The sequence below is a fragment of the Corella eumyota genome, chromosome 1 (assembly GCF_963082875.1).
Source record: "Corella eumyota chromosome 1, kaCorEumy4.1, whole genome shotgun sequence".
Taxonomy (NCBI): Eukaryota; Metazoa; Chordata; class Ascidiacea; order Phlebobranchia; family Corellidae; genus Corella; species Corella eumyota.
The window spans coordinates 8,586,401-8,612,665 of record NC_137490.1 but is presented as its reverse complement, the minus strand read 5'-3'; the positions used below and the strand labels follow the sequence as shown (position 1 = coordinate 8,612,665).

Sequence of the window (26,265 nt, the reverse complement as noted above, 5' to 3'; positions counted from 1 at the left end):
CAAAAAAAAACATTAAGTGTAGTTTACTATTCGATTTTTTTTTTGCTTATTTTGTGTATTATTCGTTTGTTATTGTTGTGTATATATTAGCCTGAACTGTTTACCAGCATCTCGTTTTCAATAAAAAACTTCATTGCAAAGAATTTGACATTCATGTTATATGATTATTAAGTTTAAAAAATTACATAATTAGTTATTTAGATTTTAAATAATTGCCTTTCTTTAAACTAAACTAAACAAATGGTCATTAAAAAATAAATTTAAATGTTGTTTGTTAATGTTATAAGTATGCGTCAACATAAGTAATATATCCTTCGTTTAATAGCATTTTAAATTTTAAAATAATTAAAAATTTTAATAGAGTTATTTATTAACATTAAAAAACGTAGTGTTCACCTTAAAAAGTTTTTAAGCATATTCTGTAATAATATTTTTTAAGCATATCCTGTAATAAACATATAGTGATAAAAATATATAAAGATATAAACTTGCTTTCTTAAATATTGGTTAGAAATAACATTATCTAAGTTAAAGCATAGATATAACATTACAAATGTAATATCTATGGTTAAATGTTCTTTAAATAAATTGTCAAGATAATAAAACACTATAGATATAATAGTGTTTGCTTTTTCTTTTGTAATATTACATGCACCAATCCTTTACGAATGTAAAACACTACCCTATTAAAAACGTATGGACTATTCAGTAATTCAAAAGACCTCGTCGATTTATCAATTGTACAAATGCAATTAGAAAAGTTTGCCCAAACAAGTCGGTGTAACTTAGCTTAAACGAAATTTGAAAACACTGCATTAAAAATAAATATTAGCACTAAATAAATAGGTAATAATGTTGCGATATAGATCAAAAGACTTTATTTAAAAATCTTCTATATTTTACTTAAACGCAATAACGATAAATATACGCAGATACAGATAGTCATATAGTACATACAAATTTTAACATACTCAAATCATACCTACAAAACTTAACCAAAAATAATTAGTTCTATTAAGAATAACTTAAATAATGTTAATCCATATTTTGAAAGCGTGTTTAAATTCCAGTGAAGTTAATCATGGGCACTAATTTAAGCATTAATCAAGATAATAAGAAATTTGTGCAAGATAGCAGATTAGGTGATTCATTAATTTAAAAAGTAATAGTTCACCAGGCACTGGAAATTACTTATAAAGGTTAATTTTTTTTTTAAATTTAGTATTAGAATAGTAAATGTTTTATTAATATTAATGAAGTAATTTACACCAAAGATACATAATAATTTCGTAAAACAAATTATGTATTGACGTATAATGAATATATTGTGAACTACATTTAACCTTTTTACATATTCCGGTTAATTAACAAATATATAAAAGATAAAAATTATTAAAACTATGCACTTTGGTAATATAATTCGATTCACAATTTGAAGTATACAAAAAAATGAAGCTGTATAAGGCAATAAGAGCACGCGAAATATTATGGTAGTCTTTACATGGTACCGTTATAGGCTATATAAAAAATCTGAATAAAAAATGTGCATTAAAAGAATAATATCTGCAAAAGTAACAATTTTAAAAGTATAGGCACTGAAAAATAATATAATACAAATTTGGTGCAAATAAATATCATGTTACTAATAAATAAAAAACCACATAAGCTAGATTGTTCTTACTTTTTAGCATAAAACGATCGTAAACAAAACATATTTAAAAAGATTTTTTGTTCTTCTAACATACAAAGTTCAACTAAAAACTATATAGAACTACGCAATCGATTGTCATATTATCATATTATATAGGAATGTGAAACAAACATTATTGGAAAAACAGCACAAATGCCATAAAAACCTAACCTTGCTTGAGAAGTTTATTCAATTTCAGTGTCAAAAAAATAAGCGAATTTTTATTTAACTTAGTGGTTGAAATTTTCGAAGAAATAAAGTTCCTTTTACCCATTCCTCATTTGATGCCATTAACCTTCTCCATAATTGCACTTCTTCGTCCTGACTGTCCATCCACTTTGCGGGTTCATTAAAACTAACACCTTGAATGTACATAGATGTCGTTATTATTTTGACAATATAAAAAAATGCCAATAAAACAAATAGTTTAAAAAAAAGAAACATCAGCAGTCAATTTTTTTTCTAAAACAGTTTATTGTACCTGTTCCAGGGCCAATTCTTGCCCCGCCAATCAGTCTGTTTGATCCATATTTCTCGTAATGATAAACAGTCAGTTCCAAACAGCGCTCGTCTATTTCACTCATTTGGACGCCAGTATACACAAACAGGTGATCAAAATTGATGTTTGTAACACCGCACAACAACGGCGTTTTCTGTTTAGTTTGGTGCGATTTGTCAGGCAAGAAATAACTACATGAGAGGAAATATTAAATTACCTTTATTGCGTTTGAGTTCTTTGAAATATTTATCGTGTTATTGTGAATGACTTGTCGATTTTTGCGCTCTAATTTTATGTGGTTAGACAGTAGGAAATAAATAACGCACGCTCGAATCCAAATTGTTTAAAAAGATATGACAAACATGTCACGCAAACCACATTTAGGAAATTGATTTAAATTAAAACCCTAACTGAAACTAATAGAACATACCCTTTTACAAAAACGCTGCTCGTTCCGTCAGATTTCAAAGACGGTATGTTGTTGACATTTTTGAGAACAATTTCTAATTGGCCCTGATCGTCACCATCAGCCAATAACCTCAGAGCGACCTCAATATCGCCAGAGTAAGTGTTCGCTGACGAATTTAACAAGCCCTAAAGATAAATGTCACATTAAAGTGACGCTTTTTGCTTCCATTTAAAAAAGTCATTGGAAGTTAATATAGTAGAAACATTAATACAAAAAAAAAATTAATACAAAAAAATGCAGAATGGTTTAATTATTTCCTTAGACTAATAATAATAATAAATAAGTCATTAATATTATTTATTTGTACTAATATATTCACATATCAACATTTACATAATACGCTACTCAACCTTTGGAAATAGCTGGTATTCTGTCATTTTTGTCGCCTTTTTCAGATTTATTTCGTTGAAGTCGATTATGACTTCACCCAAGAAATAATTTGTACCGACTTTATCGTGCCAAACTGCCACATTTAAAGTCCTTGTGGATAATTCTGAATCGGAAATAACATACCTAAACGCAAGAAATATTAAAAAGAAGATCACAATTAAATTTAAAAGTTTAAGTTAGTGATTATATAAGGTTAAATTTTTTACAAATTTTGTCAGAAATATTTATATTTTAAATTAATTTATATAATCAAAGCATAAACCTTTCAATAACGATAGGACTAAAATTTGCAAAAAATGTCAAATTTACTTTAAAGTTTCGTCGAATCTTGGGTTTAGTGTTCTTTTCTTGGTTTTGGTTTTTCGTTTGCTATCTTTGTCAGGCAACATGTAGGTTTTCACATACCTAAACACAATGCTTACTTATTATATGTATTTGCATACCATACAAATCACCGTGTAAGAATGACTATTTTTTGTGTATATCTTTATCCTCGATGTGGAAAGGTCGAATGCGCGACCTAAACATAGAGTAACGCCAGTTTCGAGTTGCCTTTAGCAGTTTGGGATATAATATAGTTTATAATTGCCCGGTAATTATACCGTTTATAGCGCTTTACTCAAGGGCGCTACAGCATGAGAGCAGTAAGGATTGAACCCTTGACCTCATGAGTTGTGTAGCAAGTGTTTTTACCACTACACCACGCTGCCGGTGTTATTACCAATAACCAGGTTAATAACCAACAAAACTGATTGAGCTTACGGATTTGATAATTTTTTTTCATCGACCGGGGCAAGATTAGTACATCCACCAACTTTAATGTTTAGAGTTCCGGTTTTGTAATTATATTCAAATCCCAACTCGATCGTACCAGAAACATCAACTCCATGGCCACTAGTTGCGCTGTAAACACTCCAGTTACTTCCGAAACGCTCGTTACTTTTCTACAAAAAAATAAAAAACGAGGTTTGTAGACTTTAAAAGGACCGCTAGGTTCGGAGTATTGCCAGAAATACGTTAAAATCACTGTTTAACTTTAAACACATTTAAGTAAAAAAATTAAATACTTACATGTTTTCCAAGTGTATTCAAACTTTGCATGCTTGAACTAAGAAAAGACTTCTTTTTATTTTTTAAAGCTGCAGATAAAAATTATCGTTTCATAAAGCACAATTACTTTTAACAATAAAACAATTATTTCTGTATTGGTTAGGGCAATTTAAATCAATTCAATTGTACTTTAAAATCTTTGTTTATTTTACATTTTACTACCATTTCCATTAAAACATAGAACTTTATAAATTAACTACAATATTGCACAAAAATAAGGCATGTTAAAATAGCATAAATTGCTTATTATACAAAATGAAAAATTACTTAACTTTCCTATAAAAAAGCGAATAGGCTTGCGATGTAAAAAGGCATTCAATTAAATAAACTTAACACCTGGTGCAAAATTTGACAAAAACAATCGAATACGATTTTTCAATTGATGATTCATAAACACCTATAATTTTGAAACATGCTTAATAATTATTTCACATGCAAAACTACCCTTAAATATACATAACAGAAAAAATCGTTAAGCTTACAGAAAATTAGTTATGGATTAACGGTTGTAAATTTGGTTTCATTTTTTACGATTGCGTTAATAAGATTATCGTTAATTTGGCAATACGGTAATAGGCATTTATAAGAATCGTTGGGTATATCGCATGCTTTTGTAACTTTATTTTGGTTATCCTTGTTATAAGCGCAACTAGATTCAAATATTACTTCCTGCACAGCCTTCTTAATACGAACATTATCATCGTACAGGCGCTTCTGTGTGGTCACGTGACCGACACAGGGCGCGGTACAATTGGCTACAGGGCTTAACGTTATCAGTGACATGTCGCCTTTGTGTTTAAGCGAGTCAAGTACGACAACGGGGTGTGCTGGGTCCCGCAACATTGAATGCAATATCTCGTCTAAGACCTCAGCATCAGACCTGGCGTATTGAAGTTGCAAGCGAGTGTGATTGCCAGACATTACAACCCTTCCATTGCGGTTGTTCGCTATTGCTGCCTCGTTTAAATCGCAGAAGGTTACGTGTGAAAATGAGCAGTCTGCAAGAAACATGCAACATAGAGCTAAGCAGAGAAGGTGCCATGCAAAGCTAAGTGATATTTTAAAATTTGAATGGATTAGGGCACATTTACCACAACAGTAAAAAATGTATTTATAAATTTTACATTAATTGGATATACATTTTTTAGGATAAAGAATTACATAAAAACCATAACCCAGTGGTGTCTATAATTAAATACTATTAAAACCACATGGTGTTAAAAATAACAATAACCTATTCATTCGACCTGTTACATGCATTATTAAAACTAAACATGTCAATCAGGGCATTACCATTACAAGGAATTATAATGTTTTTGCATAAGAATGTGGTGATTGTAAAAAAATTAATTAAAAAAGAAAACAGTAGTTTTCTTTTTTATTTTAAATTTCTAAAAAACTAACCTTGTGGCTGGCTTCCTTCCTGGGAGTCCAAGGTGTTTAAAAAGTTGACAGCACTAGACAACTCATCCACTTTGTCTAAAAAAAACAAGTGAAATCTTTACATACATTAATTCCTATTATATTCATTAAAAAAATCTAACACAATTTAAGGTTTACTTAAAATAAAAAACAAATTTTAATCAAATTACAAACTTGATTCTGCATGTACTGAAGAAGGAATAAATGTTATGTGTCATGTTTTGGTATAATAAAGTGTCATGTTTGCGCATGCAAATTAACTTGAAAATTACACCAGCCTGCTGAAGTGCAAATCGTAATAAAATTCAATTTATTATCATTTTGTAACTCCAAACAAATGCAAAATTACAGTTTAAAAAATGATACTTTCATTATTTACAATGTGTAATGCAACACATTAAAAAACAGTGAGTAACATTGTTTTTAAGAAACCTAAAATAACTATGATTAAACAATTGAAACTTAATATAATGTGAAAAATTATAAAACCTATTGCACAAATATAAAACATTTCTGGCAAGTGTCATTTTGCTATACTTGGGCAAGAAAAAAAAAAAAAAACATTTTTAGCAAAAAAGAAACACAAAAATGGGATGATAATACAAAAACCCGAAAGCCGTTTTCTGAATAAATACTGCATAACCTTCTAAAGTAACAAAACAAATCTGTCTCTTTTTATTCTACTGTCTCCTTTTTCTTCTTAACCACAACTCTCTTCTTTCTACTTTGTCCTTCAACACCTGGTTTTTTAACTACTCGAACAACTTTTTTGCTGGGGGATTTTGGCATTTCTGACCCACTTCCACTTCCAGCAGGGCTTTCCTCACCACCAGTATGAAAAGTGGGTATTGGTTTTCGCCGTGAGCTTCCCTTTCTTCGAATTTTAACAACACGAGGATCTATCAGTAAGTAAAAAATATAATAACCTTTATTTAAAAAAAAATTGACTTTAACAATTTAAAATATGAAACATTGAAATAATAGTTGCCTAGTTTTTCAGAATCTTGTTTATCCATTTCAGCTGAAGCTTCTGGTGACTCAGATCTTTCAATATCCTTGTTAGAAGCTTTTTTAACAACGCGGACAATCTTTTTGACAACTTTGGGGGAATCTATAAACAGATATATTCAATCATGCTTTACCAAAGAAAAATTAATCCACCTTATAATCATTAAACTATACTTAAAGATTAGTTTAACTTCAGCATGCAATATTGAACCAAATTATTACTAAAACATATTGTTTAATAAACCCACACATTTTTAAAAGATTTATTAAAAATCACACCATGCAAATACATGCCTATTAAAAGTAATAAAAAACCTTATATGTGTAACAAATAAAACATTAAAAAATATTTCTCAAACCTAAAGCGCCAAAACTGTTTGTTTGTTTAAATTATAAAACAAACCTTTCATTTCAGAATCTTCTGAAAGCATATCAACATAATATTTTTCTGTCTCAGTAGGACCAATATCCGGTTCTAAAAAGTTTTAAATTTAAAATCAATTAAAAAAAATTAATAAGTGAAAACTTTGTTTAAAGCTAAACTATCTAAATCTATTTTATTCATCCTTGAATAAAAATCTTTACCCATAACCTGAAACTGTTTGCTGTAAATCTAATGCTTTAATTTTTTTACTGCATATTTTTAAAGCACAGCCAATGCTTGCAAGTGGCAAAAACAACATGTTTCAATCTAGCATTTGTTACAGAGTTTTGCCATCAGCACATTGCTTACCCAAGTGCTCATCATGGGCTGAATCTTGTGTATTAACTGTGTCAATACCAGGTTTAGTGATGTTTTTACCAACAATAATTGAACCTTGTTCAAAGGCAGGTAGGCCTAAATCAAATAAAAATTTGTAACTTTAGTAGGTTCTCAATAAAAAATACATTTATACCTTTTTTTTGCTCTTCAGACACATAGTCCTCAACATTTTTATTTTCCTCAACTTCAACATTTTCCTGCAATTTCTCAGACAACTCAATTTGTTCATTGTAACTAGAATCAACTGTATAGTATGATCGTAACAAATGTTAAAACATAAAGGTAAGAACTATTTACTGTTAGTAAAACAACAAAACAGTATTACCTTTTTTAAAAATGTCTGCAATTTCATCATCGTTTTCTAAGTTTTCAGTTTTGTTTTCATTTTCTGGTTCAACTACATTTTTATAAGTTAACAAAACAGATGCCTTATCGTCGCCAGAATCATCCATTTTATTATCGATGTTTTCAGAAACACTGGTAACAGATTTTGTCAAATTTTCATTATTTTTATCTGATTCATCTTCAATGTTTTCTAAATATTTTACTGGGTCAATTAATATTGCTGAACCCTCCTTCTTTCGGCGGCTGCTACCCAGTCTTTTAATAACTCTTCTTGGCTTTTCTAAAAAATATTAAATGATGCATTGTCTGTATATTAAATAATGCATTGTCAGTAAAAAAAAAAACAACAACTAATTTGGATTCTTAAAATGTGGTAATATACCTTTTTCTTGTTTGACTGCTTCTTCAACAATTTCTTGTTCTTTGAAACGAGTTTTGCTGTCTTCGTTTTGTAATTTGTATTCATCATCAGTATTAGTTTCAGGTCTTAATATTCCAGATTCAACAAATTGATCAAATTCAGTTCTTGTGGCACTGTCTTCACCCTCATAATAACTTAAATCTAAATATATCAACATTTAATAAAAACTGCAATCTGACCTTTTTACAACAACAAAAAAATTACAAAAAGAAATGCCCACTTACCACCAGTAATATTCTGCCCCACTTCTCTACTTTTTTTATTATTATCACTGTAATAATCTGGGTTTTCGAACCCTTGAGGTGTGTTGCCAGGTAATGAAAAATCCTTTTCATACCCACCAATACCAGAGTCTGAAATAGGAGTTTCTTCCAGGTAATTTTCTTTAATTTTGGGTGTTTCATCATTACTCGATGTTTCGGGTCTAATCTCATCCAGGGTACTGCAATCAGTTTCATCTAAGGAAAAGACAATAATATACACACATGTCTGATTTACAAAAACAAACTCGCATTTAGCAAAATATATGCATTTAGCAAAATAATAAAAAAATAGTCAAATTTGCCATGCAGAAAGAGTCAAATTTGCCATGCAATACTATTTCTTTGTTACTGCACTGACAGAAAAGAATTTAAAAAACACAATCATATGTTCATAAATATCTACCTTTGACTTTGTCTTCATAATGGGATACAACAATATTTTCAGTGGTTTGATATACCTCAGTAACTTCAGTTTTATCATAAGTTTGTGAAGTGATTTCTTCACTCATTTCAATATTTTCACGATGTCTTGGTTTTCTACGAGAACTTCCAAATCGTTTGTGAGGTCGATTTGCTAAAATTTAAGTTAAAACAATTTTGTAAACAGATTTTGCAGGGTGTTCAAAATCTTACAATTTTTTGGTAAAATGATTTTACAATAATTGCATTTAAAAAAAAGAAAAAAAGGTGACTTTAACATGCTAATTTCGAACAAAAAATAACGAAAACCTTTAAAAATGTTGTCATGTGTAATATTGTATTAACTAACTGTGCATTGTTGTTGTTTGTTATAAAAAAAATGTGTACACAAAAATTTAGTTGCTGTAAATAGTCCTGCTAAAAATTAATTTTAAAGCTTAAAAAAACTTTTATGTTTAACTATTATAGTTAAACAGTTAAACAACAATAAATCTATTTTGTATAAAAATTTGATGATATTATTAATATTAACATGTGTAAACTTACAATCACTATCTGAGCCACTGTCAAAGGTTTCGCTAGAATCATTCTGTTTTATAACTATGCCATCTTCTAAATTATTATCCTGTTCAATTTTTTTTGAATTTTCTGAATAAGTTGTATCATCATATTTAAGTGTTTCATCAAGAACCTTTTCTTCCTCAAAATAATTGATATCATCATCAGTTTGTAACTCATTTGGTTGCATATCTGCAATTTCACCTAAAACAATAATGTAAAGTTATATAAAATTTAAGTCACAATATTTTAACCTAATTTATTGACATCATGCAAGTAGATGATGTCACCTGAAAAAAACATTTTACACTGAATGATTGTATCTTCTGTTAAGGTAATGTCATTATCTTGTGCTTCCATGACGTTATCATTCTGTGTAAAATCTTCTAAAGATTCAGTTTCATCTTGTGATTTAATGACCTCACCATCTTGTGTTTCTACAACTTCAACATTTTGTGTAAAATCTTCTGAAGATTTAGTTTGATCTTGTGATTTAATGACATCACTATCTTGTGTTTCTACAACTTCATCATCTTCTATAATTTTCTCTAAAGATTTAGTTTTATCTTGTAATCTATTAACCTCATCATTTTGTGTTTCAACAACTTTATCATCTTGTGTAATTTCCTTCAATGATTTAGTTTCAAGTTGTAATTTAATGACCTCATCATCTTGTGTTTCAACAACTTCATCATCTCGTGCAATTTTCTTTAACGTTTTAGCTTCATCTTGTAATTTAATGACCTTATCATCTTGTGTTTCTACAACTTCAACATCTTGTGTAAATTCTACTAAAGATTTAGTTTCATCTTGTAATTCAATTCCTCCAAATATTTCATTGTCTAGTGTTTCAACAACTTTATCGCCTTGTGCAATTTCCTTCGAAGATTTAGTTTCATCTTGCATTTTAATGATCTTATCATCTTGTGTATCTATTACTTTATCATCTTGTGTAAATTCTACGAAAGATTTAGTTTCATCTTGCATTTTAATGACCTCATCATCTTGTGTATATACAACTTCATTATCTTGTGTAAATTCTACGAAAGATTTAGTTCTATCTTGCAGTTTAATGACCTTATCATCTTGTGTTTCGACAACTTCATCATCTTGTTTGAATTCCTCTAAAAGTTTAGTTTCAACTTGCATTTTAATGACCTTATCCTTTTGAGTTTTTACAACTTCAACAACTTGTGTCAATTCTTTTAGAGATTTAGTTTCATCTTGTATTTTGATCACATCACTATCTTGTGTTTTGACAACTTCAACAACTTGTGTAAATTCTTTTAGAGATTTAGTTTCATCTTGCATTTTAACAACCTTATCATCCTGTGTTTCAAAAACCTCATCACCTTGTTTAAATTCTACGAAAGATTTAGTTTCATCTTGCAGTTTAATGATCTTGTCATCTTGTGTTTTTACAACTTCAACATCTTGTGCAATTTTCTTCAAACATTTAGTTTCACTTTGTACTTTATTGACTTTATCATTTTGTGTTTCTACAACTTTAACATCTTGTGCAAATTCTTCCAAAAATTTAGTTTCATATTGCATTTCAATGACCTTATTATCTTGTGTTTCGACAACTTCATTATCCTTTTTAAATTCCTCTAAAGATTTAGTTTCAACTTTCATTTTAATGACCTTATCTTCTTGTGTTTCTACAACTTCAACAACTTGTGTAAATTCTTTTAGAGATTTAGTTTCATCTTGTAATTTAATGACCTTATCATTTTGTGTATATACAACTTCACTATCTTGTTCAAATTCTACAAAAGATTTAGTTTCATCTTGCAGTTTAACGACCTTATCTTCTTGTGTTTCTACAACTTCAACAACTTGTGTAAATTCTTTTAGAGATTTAGTTTCATCTTGTAATTTGATTTCATCACCATCTTGTGTTTCGACACTTTCATCAGCTTGTTTAAATTCCTTCAAAGATTTAGTTTCACTTTGTACTTTAGCGACTTTATCATTTTGCGTTTCTACAACTTCAACATCTTGTGCAATTTCCTTCCAAGATTTAGTTTCATCTTGCATTTTAGTAACCTTATTTTCTTGTGTTTCTACAACTTTGTTATCTTGTGTAAATTCTACGAAAGATTTAGTTTTATCTTGCAGTTTAATAACCTTATCTTCTTGTGTTTTTACAACTTGTTTAAATTCTTTTAAAGATTTGGTTTCATCTTGTAACTTGATCACATCATCATCTTGTGTTTCGACAACCCCATCATCATGTGTAAATTCTACTAAAGATTTAGTTTCATCTTCCAATTTATTCACATCACAATCTTGTGTTTTTACAACTTTATCATCCTGTCCTTCTTTATGTAATAATTCTAAGTCATTTTGTGTTAATGGTGCTGTTATGACCTCATGATCTTCTTTTATTTCTGTAATGGCACCACCTTGCTTGGAAAGATAACTATCTTGTGGAAAGACATTAGAAGATTTAATATCATCTTGTAAGTAAATAACATCATCATCATCTTGATTTTCTGTGACATCGTCAATTTGATATGAAACACAAGTAATTTGTGAAAAGTCATCTAAAAATTTTGTGTCATGTTGAGTTATTTCAACTACATTATTCTGTGTTTTTATAAAATCATCATTTTTTGCTTTTTTGACATCATCATTTTGAGAAAGAATATCATCTTCATGTGAGATTTTATTTAACAAATCTAAATCATCTTGTAATAATTGTGCTGTTATGGGATCTTCCTCATCTTTTGTTTCTGTGGTGACATCTTCTTGCGAGAAAACATAAATATCTTGTGGACCCACATCAGAAGATTTAATATCATTTTGTAAGTAAATGATATCATCATCTTGTTTTCCTATGACATCATCAGTTTGGGTGGAAAAACTTTCCTTACCTGCCATTTCAACTAAACATTTGTTGTCAATTTGTGATTTAATGACATCCACCTTTTGGGTTTCCATGACATCATCACTTTGAGTTTCGACAGCATCATTTTGTAAGATTTTGTAAGTAGTGTCTGTGTTATCATCCATAGATCTGGTAATATCATATGTTTTCATTTCTATAACATCACCTATTTGAAAAATTTCATAGGAAGACATTTCATCAACCTGTAAATTAGTGATATCATCATCTTGTGTTTCTTTTATATCTTGTGGTTCTATAAAATCATTATTTTGTGTAGAAACATTTATAACTTGTGCAAAGTCATCAGTATGGATTGTTTCATTTTGAGATATTTCAACTTTATCATTCTGACCTTCTATAATAAGATTATCATTTTTTGTTTCTATGATATAATCATTTAGAGAGAGAATATCTTTTTCTTGTGAGATTTCTTGTAATGATTTTATGTTATCTTGTGATGACTGTGCTGTTATGACATCTTTACTTTCTTTTATTTCTGCAATTACATCACTTTGTGAAGAAACAAAAATTCCTTGTGGAAAATCTTGAGAAAATTTAATATTATCTTGTGATTGAATAATATCATTATCTTGGTTTTCTATGACATCATTAGTTTGGGTGGAAAAACTTTTTTCGCCTGCATTTTTAACTAAAAATTTGTCGTCAAATTTTGATTCATCTTGTGTTTTTATGAGATCATCACTTTGTGTTTCTATGACATCATAATTTTCAAAAAAACTATAAGATTTCATAGTGTCTGGTAATATAATAGCATCATCTACTTGTAATTCTTTTTGAAAGACTTCATATAAAGGTTTTTGGTCAACCTGTAAGTTAACAACATCATCATCTTGTGTATTTTTGATATTACTGTCTTGAGGTTTTGTAATGTCATTATTTTGTGTAGAATTACTAGTATCTTGTAAGATGTCATCGAAAGTATTTGTTTCATCTTGAGATATTTTAACATTAACATTTTTTACTTCTATGACAGAATCATTTCGAAAGAGAATATCATCTTCTTGCGAGATATAATGTAATAACTTTGAGTATTCTTGGGTTGATGGTGCTCTTTCGACAACTTTATCTTCATCTATTTTTAGACTGTCATTATCTTGAGAAGAAACATAAGTATCTTTGGGTGAAGATTTAGTATCTTCTTGTATGTAAATGGTATCATCATCTTGTTTTCCTGTGACATCATCAGTTTGGGAAACACTTTCCTTATCTGCTATTTCAACCAAACATTGGTTGTCAAATTTTGATTCAGTGACATCAACATTTTGAGTTTCTATGACAACATCTTTTTGCAAGAGTTTGTAGGATGTTTCTGTGCCATCTTCGTGGCTTGATTGAGTTAAGACAACTTTATCTTTTATTTCTGTAATGACATCATCATGAGTGAAACCACAAATATTTTGCGGTAAAAATTCAATATCATCTTGTGGTTGAATAATATTATCATCTTGGTTTTTTATGACATCATCAGTTTGGATGGAAAAACTCTCCTTATTTGCTTTTTCAACTAAAAATTTGTTGTCAAATTGTGATTTACTGACATTAGCATTTTGTGTTTCTATGACATCATCATCTTGTGGCAGTTTGTAAGAAGTTTCTTTATCATCTTCAGTAGATGTATTATCATGGTCCTGTGTATTAATGACATAATCAATCTTTTCGTCAACAAAATCATCATTTTGGGATGTTTTGTAAGAAGATTTTTTGTCATCCTGTAAATCAATAACATTATCATCTTTTGTTTCTTTGATATTTTTGTCTTTTGGTTCTGTAATGTCATCATTTTGTGATAAAAAAGTAATATCTGGTGAAAAGTCTTCGAAAGATTTAGTTTCATCTTGAGATATTTTAATTTTATTATTCTGGGCTTTTACGAAATTATTATTTTTTGTGCCATGGATATAATCAGTTAGAGAGAGAATATCATCTTCTTGTGCTGAATGGGTTGTTAAGACATCTTTATCTTTTTTTGTTTCTATTTTGCCTTCTTCTTGTGGGGAAACATAAAAATCTTGTGAAAAATCTTGGGAAGTGTGAATATCATATTGCAGTTGAACAATATCATCTTCTTGGTTTTCTATGACTTTATCAGTTTGGGAGGAGAAACTTTCCTCACTTGCAATTTTAACTAAAAATTTGTCAATAAATAGTGATTCAGTGACATCAACATTTTGATTTTCCATGACATTATCATCTTGTGTTTTTATGACACCATCATATTGTGTAATTTTATAAGGTTTTGTGTTTTTCTGTAATTTAACAACAATATCTTCTTGAGTTGTCATAATATTACTATCATGTGATTCAGTGATGTCGACATTCCCTGTAGAAACATAATTGTCTTGTAAGAGGTCATCAAAAGATTTCATGTCATCTTGGGATATTTTAACCTTATTATTCAGCGTTTCTACGAAATTAGTATTTTTTGTTTCTGTGACATAATCATTTTGGGAGAGAATATCATTTTCTTGTGAGATTTCTTGTAATGATTTTAAGTCATCTTGCGATGATTGTTCTGTTATGACATCTTTATCCACTTTCATTTCTGTAATAACATCATATTGTGGAAAAACACTTGCCGTTTCATCATAAGATGCAGTAAATTTATCTTTCTTTGTTTCCACAACATCAGCTTCTTGGCTTATAAAAGAAGATTCTTTGTTAACCTGTACAATCGTAATATCATCAAATTCTGTTTCTTTGGTATCTTGTGGTTTTGTGATGTCATCATTTTGAGTTAAACCATTATTATTATGTGAGATGTCATCGAAAAATTTAGTTTCATCTTGATATATTTCAACTTTATCATTATGTGTTTCTATGAAATCATAATTTGTTGTGTCCAAGACGTAGTCATTTTGAGAAAGAATATCACCACATGAGATTTTATCTGTCAATTTCATGTCATCTTGCAGTGATTGGGAAGTTATGACATCTTCTTTATTTCTTTCTGGTATGTTATCATCTTTTGGAAAAACATTACTGTCATGGTAATAAGATTCTAAATTATTTTGTGGTTCATCAACATGGGAAGAAAAATTTTTATTATGTGAGCCAGCGTGATTCTGTTTTTCAGTAAGATCATTATTTGGTGGTACCACATAATCATCTGGTCTGTTTTCATGATAAATTTTTATATCACTTTGAAATTCTTGTTCTTTATGGACATCATAATATTTTGGGCCAACATTGCCATCTTGCAAAAATTTAAGTGCAGATTTTGTAGAATCTTCTAATTCTTCAGTTCCTTTGATGTCAATAACATCTTCATTTTGGGTGATGGTATCTTCAACATGGTCAAGTTCGGGAACAACATTCATGCCATCATTACCTGGAGTTTTTATAATATCAATATTTTGAGTTGTAATTTCCTCACCTTGTGAGACTCCAGCTGAAGAATTTGAGTCATTTTGTGATTCGATAGTATCATAATTCTGCATTTGTAAGACAACATCATTTTGTATGTTGACGTTATGAGTAGATTGGGTATTTGTTGCATCAAAACTATATGTTGAGTCAGTAACTATTGCTGGGGTTTGACTGACATCCTCTTCTTTAAAAATAAACAATATTTAAAACTCAAATTTTCTATTAAACAAAATCGCACAAAACAACTTACTTACCAACTATATCTTTGTTGTTAGAATATATGAATGTTTGATCATTTTCCTGTTCATAAATGTCATCATTTTCAATTTCAATTTCAAAATCTTCTCCGGAAGAATCTTTTTCGGACTCAGACTCGCTTTCAACACAAGTTATAACTATTTCAGGAATGGCTGGCTTTAATCCATACACATGAAAGTATTTTGCTATTAAAGTAAATATGTTTGTAAAAGGTAAAATTTTGGTTTTATACGTAATCTTTGTTTAATTTTGATTTACTCTTATATTGGAAACTTAATTAAATAAAAGTTACTTACTAGGGTCACTGTCACTATCACTATCTGAATCAATCGATTTATTGTTATTGTCATCATCACCTTGAAAAATAATGTTTGATAAAGTTGGACCTTGCCAATTTTAATGGTTTTGCATATATAACATAGAATACTATGATTAAAAAGTGTTACATAATTTGCCCAAAAAATTTCTTTTATTTTTTAAACATATCCATAGATACCCTACCTGTACCAAATATTCCACTTTCCACATTCCAGCTTGCTGTTTTAAAATTTTCTGTTTTAAAATTTTTACCCAATTCTGAAGAGTTTTCTGAACCAAAAATAGTATTTTTAAATATTTGAAAAAAACGTTATATTATTTTACAATTTAAATATAAGTCTTAATAAATAGTAAAAAAAAATTTGCTCAACTAACCGTCATCACTGTCAGATAATAAATCTTTATCTGAATCTGAATCGGGAACAAACATTCTCACTGATGTGTCCTCATCTGTAAAACGAACATGTTTTACTTCGTGCTCCTCATCTATTGGACTGGGAGAGCGAAGGCTGGACTTTCTTATGGAAGATTTTAGAATATAACTGTTTTCCTCCTCTTCAGTTATTGAGTCTTCTAAAATCATTCAAAAATTTTTTATTTCCTTTTTATTATGTTTGCAAATACTTAAAAAAAAACATCTTGTACAGAACAAAATAAAAATTAGTTTAAAGCTAATATTGGTTAAATTAGCTTAAAATAATCAAAACTTATTGATAAGTATGGGAGGTAAATTTCTACAATTAAGTATAATTTAATATTTACCATCTTTGTTAATTTCCAATTCATTTTTCACAATATTTTCAGAGTTTGTGACAGTGGTCTTAAGTTGATTGTTATTGTCCCCTATTTGGATGTGTTCTTCGCCAACCTTTTCTTCTGGTTTTGTATCTTGGGAAAATTCCTGAGAAATACTATGACTATAAGATGCATCAATATTTTCTACATTAATCTTTTGGGTCGTTTCTAGTTCCTCCAAAGGTTGTAGATTTTTTACACCTTGTAGGTCTTTGTTGTTATACTCAGTGTATGTAATATTATAAACAGGTAGATCAACAGAGTCATCTTTTTGAAGGGATTCAATGGCATACTCATTTACTTGAATGAGCTGATTGCTAAATTCAGATTCATATGTTTGATCTTTACTTTCTGGTTCTAATATAACATTAATGTTTTTCAGTTCTTGGTTATTCGTTTCAGCAAGGCCATTTTCCTCCAAGATAACTTCATTGGTATATAGTTCAGAATCTACAACGTTGATCGCTTCTGAAATGACTTCGTCAACTAGTTTGTTAGAAGTTGAAATTTCAGCTGCCTCACTGCTTGTTGTGGAAACATGTCTTAGATTTCCTTCTTCGTTAAACATTTTAACTTGAATACTTTCATCCAAATCATGTTGTGTTTTACTTTGGCTAGATTCTAAATAAATGATTTAATATTAATAGTTTTTATATTTTTCACAGCCATTAAAACATGTTTTTAATTAAAAAAATTGATAGTAGTAAATATGAATATCATTCAAACACCTAATTTAAAAGTTTTTATTTATTTTACTTTAGAATAAATCATTTTAAATGTTCTTAAAAAGTGAGCCAACTTGTAAAATTTGTATTTAAAGTTTTTTAAGTAATTTATTTACTTTTAGTAGAAGGCTCTTTTTCAGCTAATTTGCTGAGAATTTCAGTTAGCGTATACTGTTCATTGTCAGAAAGTATTGGTGAATTTACATCTTTTTCTCCCAAAAAGACAGGTTCTGCGAAAAAAATAACCAAGTATTTTAACATTTTCTTTAAAAAAAAGAAAAAATTTGTTAGAATTAAAAAAAAAGGAAAATAAAAATGAAACAAAAGTGTAAAGCTTTCATTGAACAAAATTAGGAATTTTTTGTTAAAAACATTTTAATATATGAAAAATCTTAACAATTTTTCACCCAAAAATTAACAAACTAACCTTCAACTACTGGAGGTTCAACAATTTTATTTTCATCTTCATTGGCTAAATCTGATAGTTTGTCATACAACAAGGTTTGATCAATAGTTGACTTTACACTCTCGATAAATTGAGGTTCTATTTGTTCATTTTCGTTTCCTTTAATAGGAGTAGAAGTTAATTGAATTCCGCTTTCTATAAAAAATAAACAAGTTTTAAAAGTTGTTTTCAAAAAAATACTGGTTGGTGTTTAGGCTGTCAAATCAGTATTACAAACAAAAAAAATGCCAAACTTATAATAAAAAAATGCCAAACTTATAAAACACTACAATTTTACATGCAGCAAAAATAAGATTTAAAATTTGGTTTTCCCCTTTGCTTTCAAGAGGTAAAAAAAGGTTTAAGAATTTTTAAATCAGCTCATCAAAAATAAAATTTGTGATAGTTTAAGTTTAATATACTTTAACTATACGGTTTGTTTATATTTTAAATATTTTAACAGTTTTAGTTATATTTAAACTGGACTTACCTATAATGTAAGCAAAGAAAAGGCTTGTTTCAAGGTTCAAGTTTAAACTGCTGTTTACATAAAGCTTAAGTTCTATAACAAATCTGCCTGAACTAATTCTTATTTGTAAAATCTTTAATTTTATTTCTAACCTCCCTGTTAACTAATAACTTTAATATTTTTTATGTTTCTCCACCTACAATGCTGCCTTGAATTGCAAACAACATATGACATTAAACCTAAAAACAAAAAGATAATACGTAGCAGAATATTCATAATTAAAAAAACAATACATAAACTAACAGTTTCATGAACAAAAATTAATTCTAACATTTTTTACAACTATGCAGTGTAAATACACAATTAATGTTAGTAACAATAAAAAAATAAATGTACATATATAATTGTGCAAATAAGGCAAATGATTGTAATTTTAAAGTAAATAAATATATACACGTCAAATTCATGGCTTATTATAAAGTTTCTACAAAAAAATAAAATATGGAAAAGCACCCTATCAAACACACTAGGCTTACTATTAACAAAATCTAAGTTAGTAAAAGGGTAGTACCAATATATGGAATAACATGCATATAAGTAATAAATATATTATCTTATATTACTATTAACCATCAAGGCAACTATTGGAACTATTGTAAGCATTTAACTTACCAGTTAAATAATATACAATTGCAGTAAATAAATGTAACCTACTTTTAACTACAACCTTAGTTTAACATGCAAATTAATAACAGACCAGCACACAAAACTGCCTATTCAGCAACATATAAAATGTATTATATATTGCATAATTATAGTAATTTAAAACAATTTGTCAAGCCTTATACAACATTCTGCATTAGTAATGAATTTAAATATATTTACTCAAAGAGTAAACATGCACCTAGAAAAAATGACTTGACAAAGTTAATGAAAACACACAAGGCACATAACACTGCAAGGCCTTATGAATAATTAAGGAATCTTAATTATCACAATAATTATACAACATATATATTTATCTACATATTTATATATATATTCACACATGCAGTACCCTACAACAAACACTAACCGCTCGATTCTTCTGAGTTCACTGATGTAAGATCGTAAGAACCCTTTTTTCTGTCCACATGCTTTTTAAACCAATTTGAAGATTCTATAGTTATGTGAAAATGTGATACATGATAGAGAAAGTGGAAGTGCATGTGGTGGTAATACTTTTGAGTTTTAGCATATGGTTTATATCACCAACGTGAAAATATCATCAAAAAATGAAAAAAGGATCATGATAAAAAACAGATAAAACCAAAATATTTCAAATCAAAACCCTTTTATTTTGAAGCATTTTGTAAAAAACAAATCTTAAAAAAATGACTGAACGAAACATGCTTATTCAATTTAACAAATGAAAAGTGTAAAAACAAAGAAAACGTGACACAATTTAAATAGCCTATAAATTCCTACCTTTTGTGCTAGCTTCAATCTCTTCACTTTTGTATGTGCCTTTAAATTCCTCATCTAAAACAAATAATGCATTTTTATTTATAGAAAAAAAAACAATGTATATTTCAAAGTAAAAAAAAAAGTCTTAAGTCATTTTTTCAGAATTTTAAAAATGTTTTCTTACTTTGAGAATAATTGGAATCGCTGCTGTCAACACCTGTAACTTTAACCTTCGGTTTAATGATATCATCTGTAAATTTAAAATGTATATGTCTTATACAACTGTAAAATACATTAATATAAATTATTCAAAAACTGTAACCACATATCTAAATAATAATGCAATACTTATGACTTCTATATTTGAACAAAGAAATATTTTTATTGCTCTTACAAATATATTTATAGAATGAACTGATACAAAAAAGATATTAATAATCATAAAAAAAAATTTCGCTAAAAATAGCTTTGTCATTTATTTTTGCCGACATATCTTTTTTATACCAAAGTAATTGCAACAAAATATTAAACATTTTAAAAATTACTAACCTGGTAATTTTTCTTCTTCCGATAGCTTTTTATCATTTTGGTTATTTGGTTCAGTAACCTCAATCAGAGGAAGTTCTTTTTTGGTCGACTCAATAGTTGCTAAGTTGCACTCATGACTCGAGTTTGAGTAGTTAGAGGTTGTGTCAGAAGAGGACTCAGAATCTTTTTCTAGATTAAAAATGTTTAAGAAATATTTTGGAATGATGTGACCACACCATGATTGTTTACAATAAGTTAATACATTTTTTTGAGTATTAAAATAATAAAAACTAAAGTAATAAAGTTAGCTGTCTTTAGCACAACTACAAAAAGTAAAAATCTAGTAAAAAAATGGTAAAAACTACTTTAGTTGCAGAAATACAAGTAAAAGATAAAAAATGATTTTTTTATTACTACTTACCATTTTCTTTATACAGTTCTGTTTCGTCTACTTTATTATTAGTACAGTTTGCTTTTTCATTGTAAAGCTCTGACACCGGTTCTTCTAACTCAGAATTTTCATCAATAGAGACAAGTGACCTTTTCTTTAAATTTTCTCCATTTTCTGGGTAGTTATAAGGTTGCAGGTTTATATCAACTGAGACAGAAGTGGTCTCTAAAGATTTTTCTTCAAAATTTCCTAAAATAGTAATAAAATTTTACAAAATTATAAAAGCGTCCTTTGCTTTAATATTAGTTATTACTATTGTTGATTAAAAAACATTTAATTTAGACCAATTTTTATAAGTAAATAAGTTACATTCCAAAATATTACAATACTAAAAAACATCAATAATATTTGCTACTTTATAAATTTATATATTTTAATATTAGTAAAAATCAATTAACAACTATGTAACTTAAGTATAAATACTGCAGTACATATTATTTTGCAAAAAATAACCTCACGTTAAAATAAACTTAAATTGATTTCAATTTAAGAAAATGTATATAATTAAAAATACATTCTTGTTAGAATGTATTAAAAATCATGCAATGCAATATGTATATTTAAGTAAAATGAATTTTTTTGTAAAATATTGTTTAACTATTTTTCATTTTTTTTCGCTTTGTTATTTCATAAAATTTTAAATTCTTAGAAGTCTGTTAATCTAAATATAACACAATTAAACAAAGTCATGTATTTAATTTTTTTTTATTTTTTAGTGGCAGAGAAAGTTCAAATTATGACAAAAATAAAATCTGTTTAAACCTTCTCTAAAATTCTCTTGGTAGTTAAGCTCAGTTTCCTGCTGGTAATTTAGGTCATTTTGTTGGTTGTATTTTGCAGTAATTTGATCACACTCAGTTTTCCAAAAAGTTTCACTTCCTTGTGTGTCATCTGAGTCTAAAAGTCAAAAATTAATTAAAATTTGAACAAAAAAATTTATTACCATTTCAAGTTATTTGAAGTCATATTTACTTTAAACATTAAAAAATTAATAATATTGAAATTTTTTTTTATTTAAAATTTTGAAATTTAATAAGATTTTTTCTCAACTTAAGAGTTTACAACCCCGTCTCCTCTACCCTCAGTAAAACAAAACAGGTAATTTAAAACAAAAATTCACATGACAAAGTATAAACATGTTTATATCGAAACAAAAATAATTAAGTAGGTGGAATAGTAGACATGAACAACAAATTTTTATACACAGATTATATGAATACAATACAAGGAAATGACGTTGATGAAATATATAGTTAAATTTATAGTGATCTTACTTATATGTATACAGGCCTAAGAAATTGGATTCATGTTTTACATAGAATATTGAAAAAACTTCACAATTTTTTTAATTGTGGTAAAAAGTAAAATTTTTTCCCTAGTATTTTATTTTTGTAAACTACCTAAATTTGTTGTTAAGCACAATAAAAGGTCAAAAAAATGAATTACAGTTAAAAAAACTCACCATATGTTGTGTTTTCTGAAGAGTATTTTTTCACAGGAAGGGTGGGCGTTGTTGTAATAAGAGAATTATCTAATACCGTGTTAGAAATATTGTAAGGCGTTACTGTTTCATTAATTTGGTTTGATAAATCTGTTTTTGTTAAAATAAAAACAAACTTTAATTAAATTTGCAAACCCAAAGTTAGTTGGTAATAATGTTACAAACCCTACAAATTTAAAATAATAAATTTGTTTATATGTGTTAAATATACAATAACATATTACCTTTATTGTAATAGGAATCAATTTGACGACCATTATTTTCATATTCTAAAGGAACATAAATGTCATAATATTCTGCTGGTTTATTAACTACGTTTTTTCTTTTACCTATATTGAAGGGGCCAAAGAAAAAAGTGTAATCAACAAATTATAAACTTAATCAATAACATGCTGCCATTGTGCAATACTCACCAGCACAACCGTGCGCTTTTTTCTTAGAAAAATGTGAACGGTCGCTGCCATATTTACCGAAGAAGTAAAAACTTTGTTCTTCTGCAACTGTGTTAATGTTACTTCTTTTAACTTTTTTGTCAGTTGTCAAAAAAATAAAATACTGCAAACAAACTTTAAATTCACCTCATTAAAAACTAAAGCCTTGTAAAAAGAAACAAACATACACGCTGATGCATTAAAATGTAAATGTTATACTTCCCTAATTGTTTTTTAGCTGTCAATCAAGATAAAATGTTTTTAAATACACTGCAATTCACTAAACTCAGCAAACTTCAAAAAAAAATTTTGCTTTCTCTAATCTTATTTTTTTTAAATCTCAAAAAGTTACATTAAACTAATTTAAATTGGTGATAAATAATTGAATAAAATTTCCATAAAAATATCAGATTTCCATTTTGTATTTACCAGCCTGTAGTTCATATATATAATTTATTTTTAATTTAAATAAGTATTAAAATTACTAGTATTAAATTGTTTGTGTTTTCTCACATGTTATATTATTACAATACACTGTATTTTAATGCAAAACCCGAAGTATCTGTGTTAAATTGTGTGTTGTGTTGGTTAAAAATCCCTTGTTAAAAGAAAATTAATACCATGCAAAATCAAGTTGTGGTGCAAATCTTGAGTTGCTTGAAAATAAAATTGTTATATTGCCTTCTCTTGCAATCACTGCATAAGAGAAATTCGGAAATACTGAACACTCAGCCGAACATAGAATGGGCATGGTTAAAAAAAATTTTTACGACAAATTAAATCTTACCTTTGCTCTCATACTTCTGTGAGCTGTTATCACTAGCAGAGGTGCCAGTTCTGCAAAAAAATACAATTCATTTTAACTTTGTCGTCAATATACTTTTGGTTGTTTAGCAAATTGAACCATCAATTTACTAAACAAACACAACAACAAAGTATAAAATAAGGTTTTAAAATATCTGAATTAAATAAGTAAGACTGATGTGAAATGTTTAAAATTGTTATAGTTATAAAATTGTTATAGTTAAGGTAAGTATTATGTTATAAAACCATTTTAGAAAACAAACACAAATTTAACATTTTATTAAACAAGTTTTGTTTTTTTAAGTGTCTTGATTCCACATGCATAGTTAAAATGTGGTAACTGACTGTTGTTTATTTAATTATAATTTACCTCGTATACAAGTCAGGTGTTGATGATACCATTACAGTTGCCACGCTTTCCTGTGTATGAATATAAATAAACAATATGGTGGTTTACAAACTGATATATTTTAATATTATACCTACTTTATTTCTATACAATGCTGAAATACGTTTTTGTTTTTAAAAACCACTATAAATTAAAAAACAAACAAATTTATAAATTTTGATTTTTTAAATCAATAACATAATGCTTGAAGTTTTAAGTTAAAAGTTAGCATTCAAAAATTTGTTTAAAATTTTATTAAGTTACATTTGTGTATTCTTGTTGCTTATGCATCAATGGAGAAGATGGAGGTGTAGCGGTCGGCTGAACTTCTTCTTGTTCTCTATGGTTATAAGGAGTTTGCTGAGTTTCCATGGGTTCTGGTTTGGCTGGTGGACCAGGGGCAGATCGCCTTTGATGAGGAGCTAAGAAAAGTTTAGCGAATGAATTTTTTTACACCCAATTTAAATTTGTTAATATCAATGACCAGCCGTTTGGTGTAGTGGTAAGAACACTTGCTACACCACCATGAGGTCGTGGGTTCAATCCCCACTGATCTCATGCTGTGGCGCTCTTGAGTAAGGCGCTATAAACGGTATGAACTCCTGCTGAGCCAGCACTTAATCAGCAGTATAATTATCGGCAATTATAATCTATAATATTCCAAACTGCCACAGGCAACTCGAGACTAGGTTGGAGTAACTGACGTCACTCTATGTTGGAGTAACTGACGTCACTCTATGTTCGCATATTCGACTTTCCCACATCGAGGATAATGATATATACAAAAAAAAGTCGAAATAATAATTTTTTAATCTTTAATCTTGATAAAAAGTGTAACATTATAATATAAAATAACATCTAATTATAGTTTAAAAATAAAGTCCAAAACAACTAGGCGACATATTGTTTTCTAATTGTTCAAGAGATAACTGGATTTTCAAATTAATTTAAAAACCTTTTGAGTAAGGTTTTGCTCTGCGCATTGATGCACGGACAATGTCAGTTCCGCTTCTCTTGTGATTTTGTCGCTTTTTCATCATTTCTGTAAACCATTCTCCTGATCTCATTTTAATTTTCTTTTGGATTATGATGTTTTGAGTTCTAGCTGCCTTCTCACTTAGCTTTCTGTATTTTTTAACATTTAAACATTATACAATTTGTTTAAAAATTAATTTCAGCAAAAGAGTTAATTTTAAAAGACAATCCACTATAAGTAAATAATTATACCTTATTTGTATAAAAGGAACTTTAAAAACAAGTAAATCATAATATTAACTACTATAAGCTATATACATTGCATGTTTTATGAAAATAAAAGTAAAAGATAGCTACAAAAATGATATTTTAGATTAATAGTGATTTCAAAATTTTAAATATTAATACTTAAATTGTTAAATTAAATTAACAAACTTTTTTCTTTCTTGATCATTCTTATGCAATTCAGCATCTCTCCTTAGAACGCAGATAATTTTTTGGCGCTCTACTTCATCCAAAAAACTTAAATCTAATTCGGATTCCATGTTTTTTATATTGTTTAATGGACAATTAGACTTAAACTAACTAAACCAGTTTAGTCTGGTTTTTAAACCACACCCCTAAACTAAATCACACACAAGGAAAAAACACATAATATAAAATTCTGTATAAAAACAACTTAAAAAAGTCTGACGTTTAAAGGAAAAAAATTGCAAAATCATTTTATTATCGCGACTTCCATAGCTTAATTTGTATCAATACAATATTGATTACGATATCCTGTGATTGAAAATAATTATATACTGTTTTTCCCATTAACAGTTCAGGCTTTTTTTTATTTCAATACTGCTGCTATACAACTCATAGCATGAAAACCCACTGTGTAACAGTACACGAAAAATGTTTTAGGCTAAAGCAAGTGTGTGCAGCATGCCATCGTTTCCTACTTAAATGTCATTACTCATTCACTAGCTTTCCTGTTTACTTATATACCAAGCTTAATAGGGAAACTTCCTTCTTTATATGTATGTATGTATACCTTGTTAAGAGGAAAACTAACCACTATATAAAAATTATTTAAATATTATTGAAA

At 28.2% G+C, this 26,265-nt stretch overlaps 1 protein-coding gene across 13 annotated transcripts; it reads right to left on the bottom strand.

The window, feature by feature from the left end:
• Positions 1-684: 684 nt before the first annotated feature.
• LOC145763587 (uncharacterized) lies at positions 685-26,265 on the bottom strand. Of its 13 annotated transcripts, none has more exons than XM_082575052.1 (37): positions 25,608-26,265; positions 25,153-25,322; positions 24,462-24,619; positions 24,180-24,229; positions 23,793-23,842; positions 22,988-23,074; positions 22,799-22,843; positions 22,536-22,664; positions 21,836-21,970; positions 21,044-21,262; positions 20,644-20,811; positions 20,279-20,344; positions 20,116-20,169; positions 19,724-19,807; positions 18,162-18,335; positions 17,851-17,964; positions 16,977-17,630; positions 16,590-16,787; positions 16,398-16,484; positions 16,193-16,252; positions 15,893-16,081; positions 9,649-15,822; positions 9,347-9,562; positions 8,784-8,954; positions 8,342-8,575; positions 8,079-8,258; positions 7,677-7,976; positions 7,485-7,595; positions 7,322-7,426; positions 5,563-5,637; positions 4,120-4,187; positions 3,811-3,992; positions 3,358-3,453; positions 3,009-3,171; positions 2,620-2,783; positions 2,172-2,380; positions 685-2,052 (listed from the first exon to the last, which is right to left on the bottom strand). In XM_082575052.1, exons 1-37 carry the CDS (start codon positions 25,715-25,717, stop codon positions 1,916-1,918), a joined length of 11,586 nt encoding a protein of 3,861 aa, XP_082431178.1. In that variant the 5' UTR covers positions 25,718-26,265; the 3' UTR covers positions 685-1,915. The 13 variants fall into 13 exon arrangements, 10 of the variants coding, with proteins under 10 accessions (XP_082431178.1, XP_082431182.1, XP_082431181.1 ...); XM_082575056.1 differs by having other exon boundaries at positions 9,667-15,822; XM_082575055.1 differs by having other exon boundaries at positions 9,649-15,819.

What these genes read in the sequence shown, in the direction of transcription:
- LOC145763587 (XM_082575052.1), bottom strand. Translation starts at nt 25,717, where the DNA reads ATGGAATCCGAATTAGATTTAAGTTTTTTGGATGAAGTAGAGCGCCAA. An exon ending in AGCAAAACCTTACTCAAAAG is followed by an intron (nt 24,620 to 25,152) that starts GTTTTTAAATTA and finishes AACTTTTCTTAG; the next exon opens with CTCCTCATCAAAGGCGATCT. An exon ending in GATTGAAGCTAGCACAAAAG is followed by an intron (nt 19,808 to 20,115) that starts GTAGGAATTTAT and finishes ACATAACTATAG; the next exon opens with AATCTTCAAATTGGTTTAAA.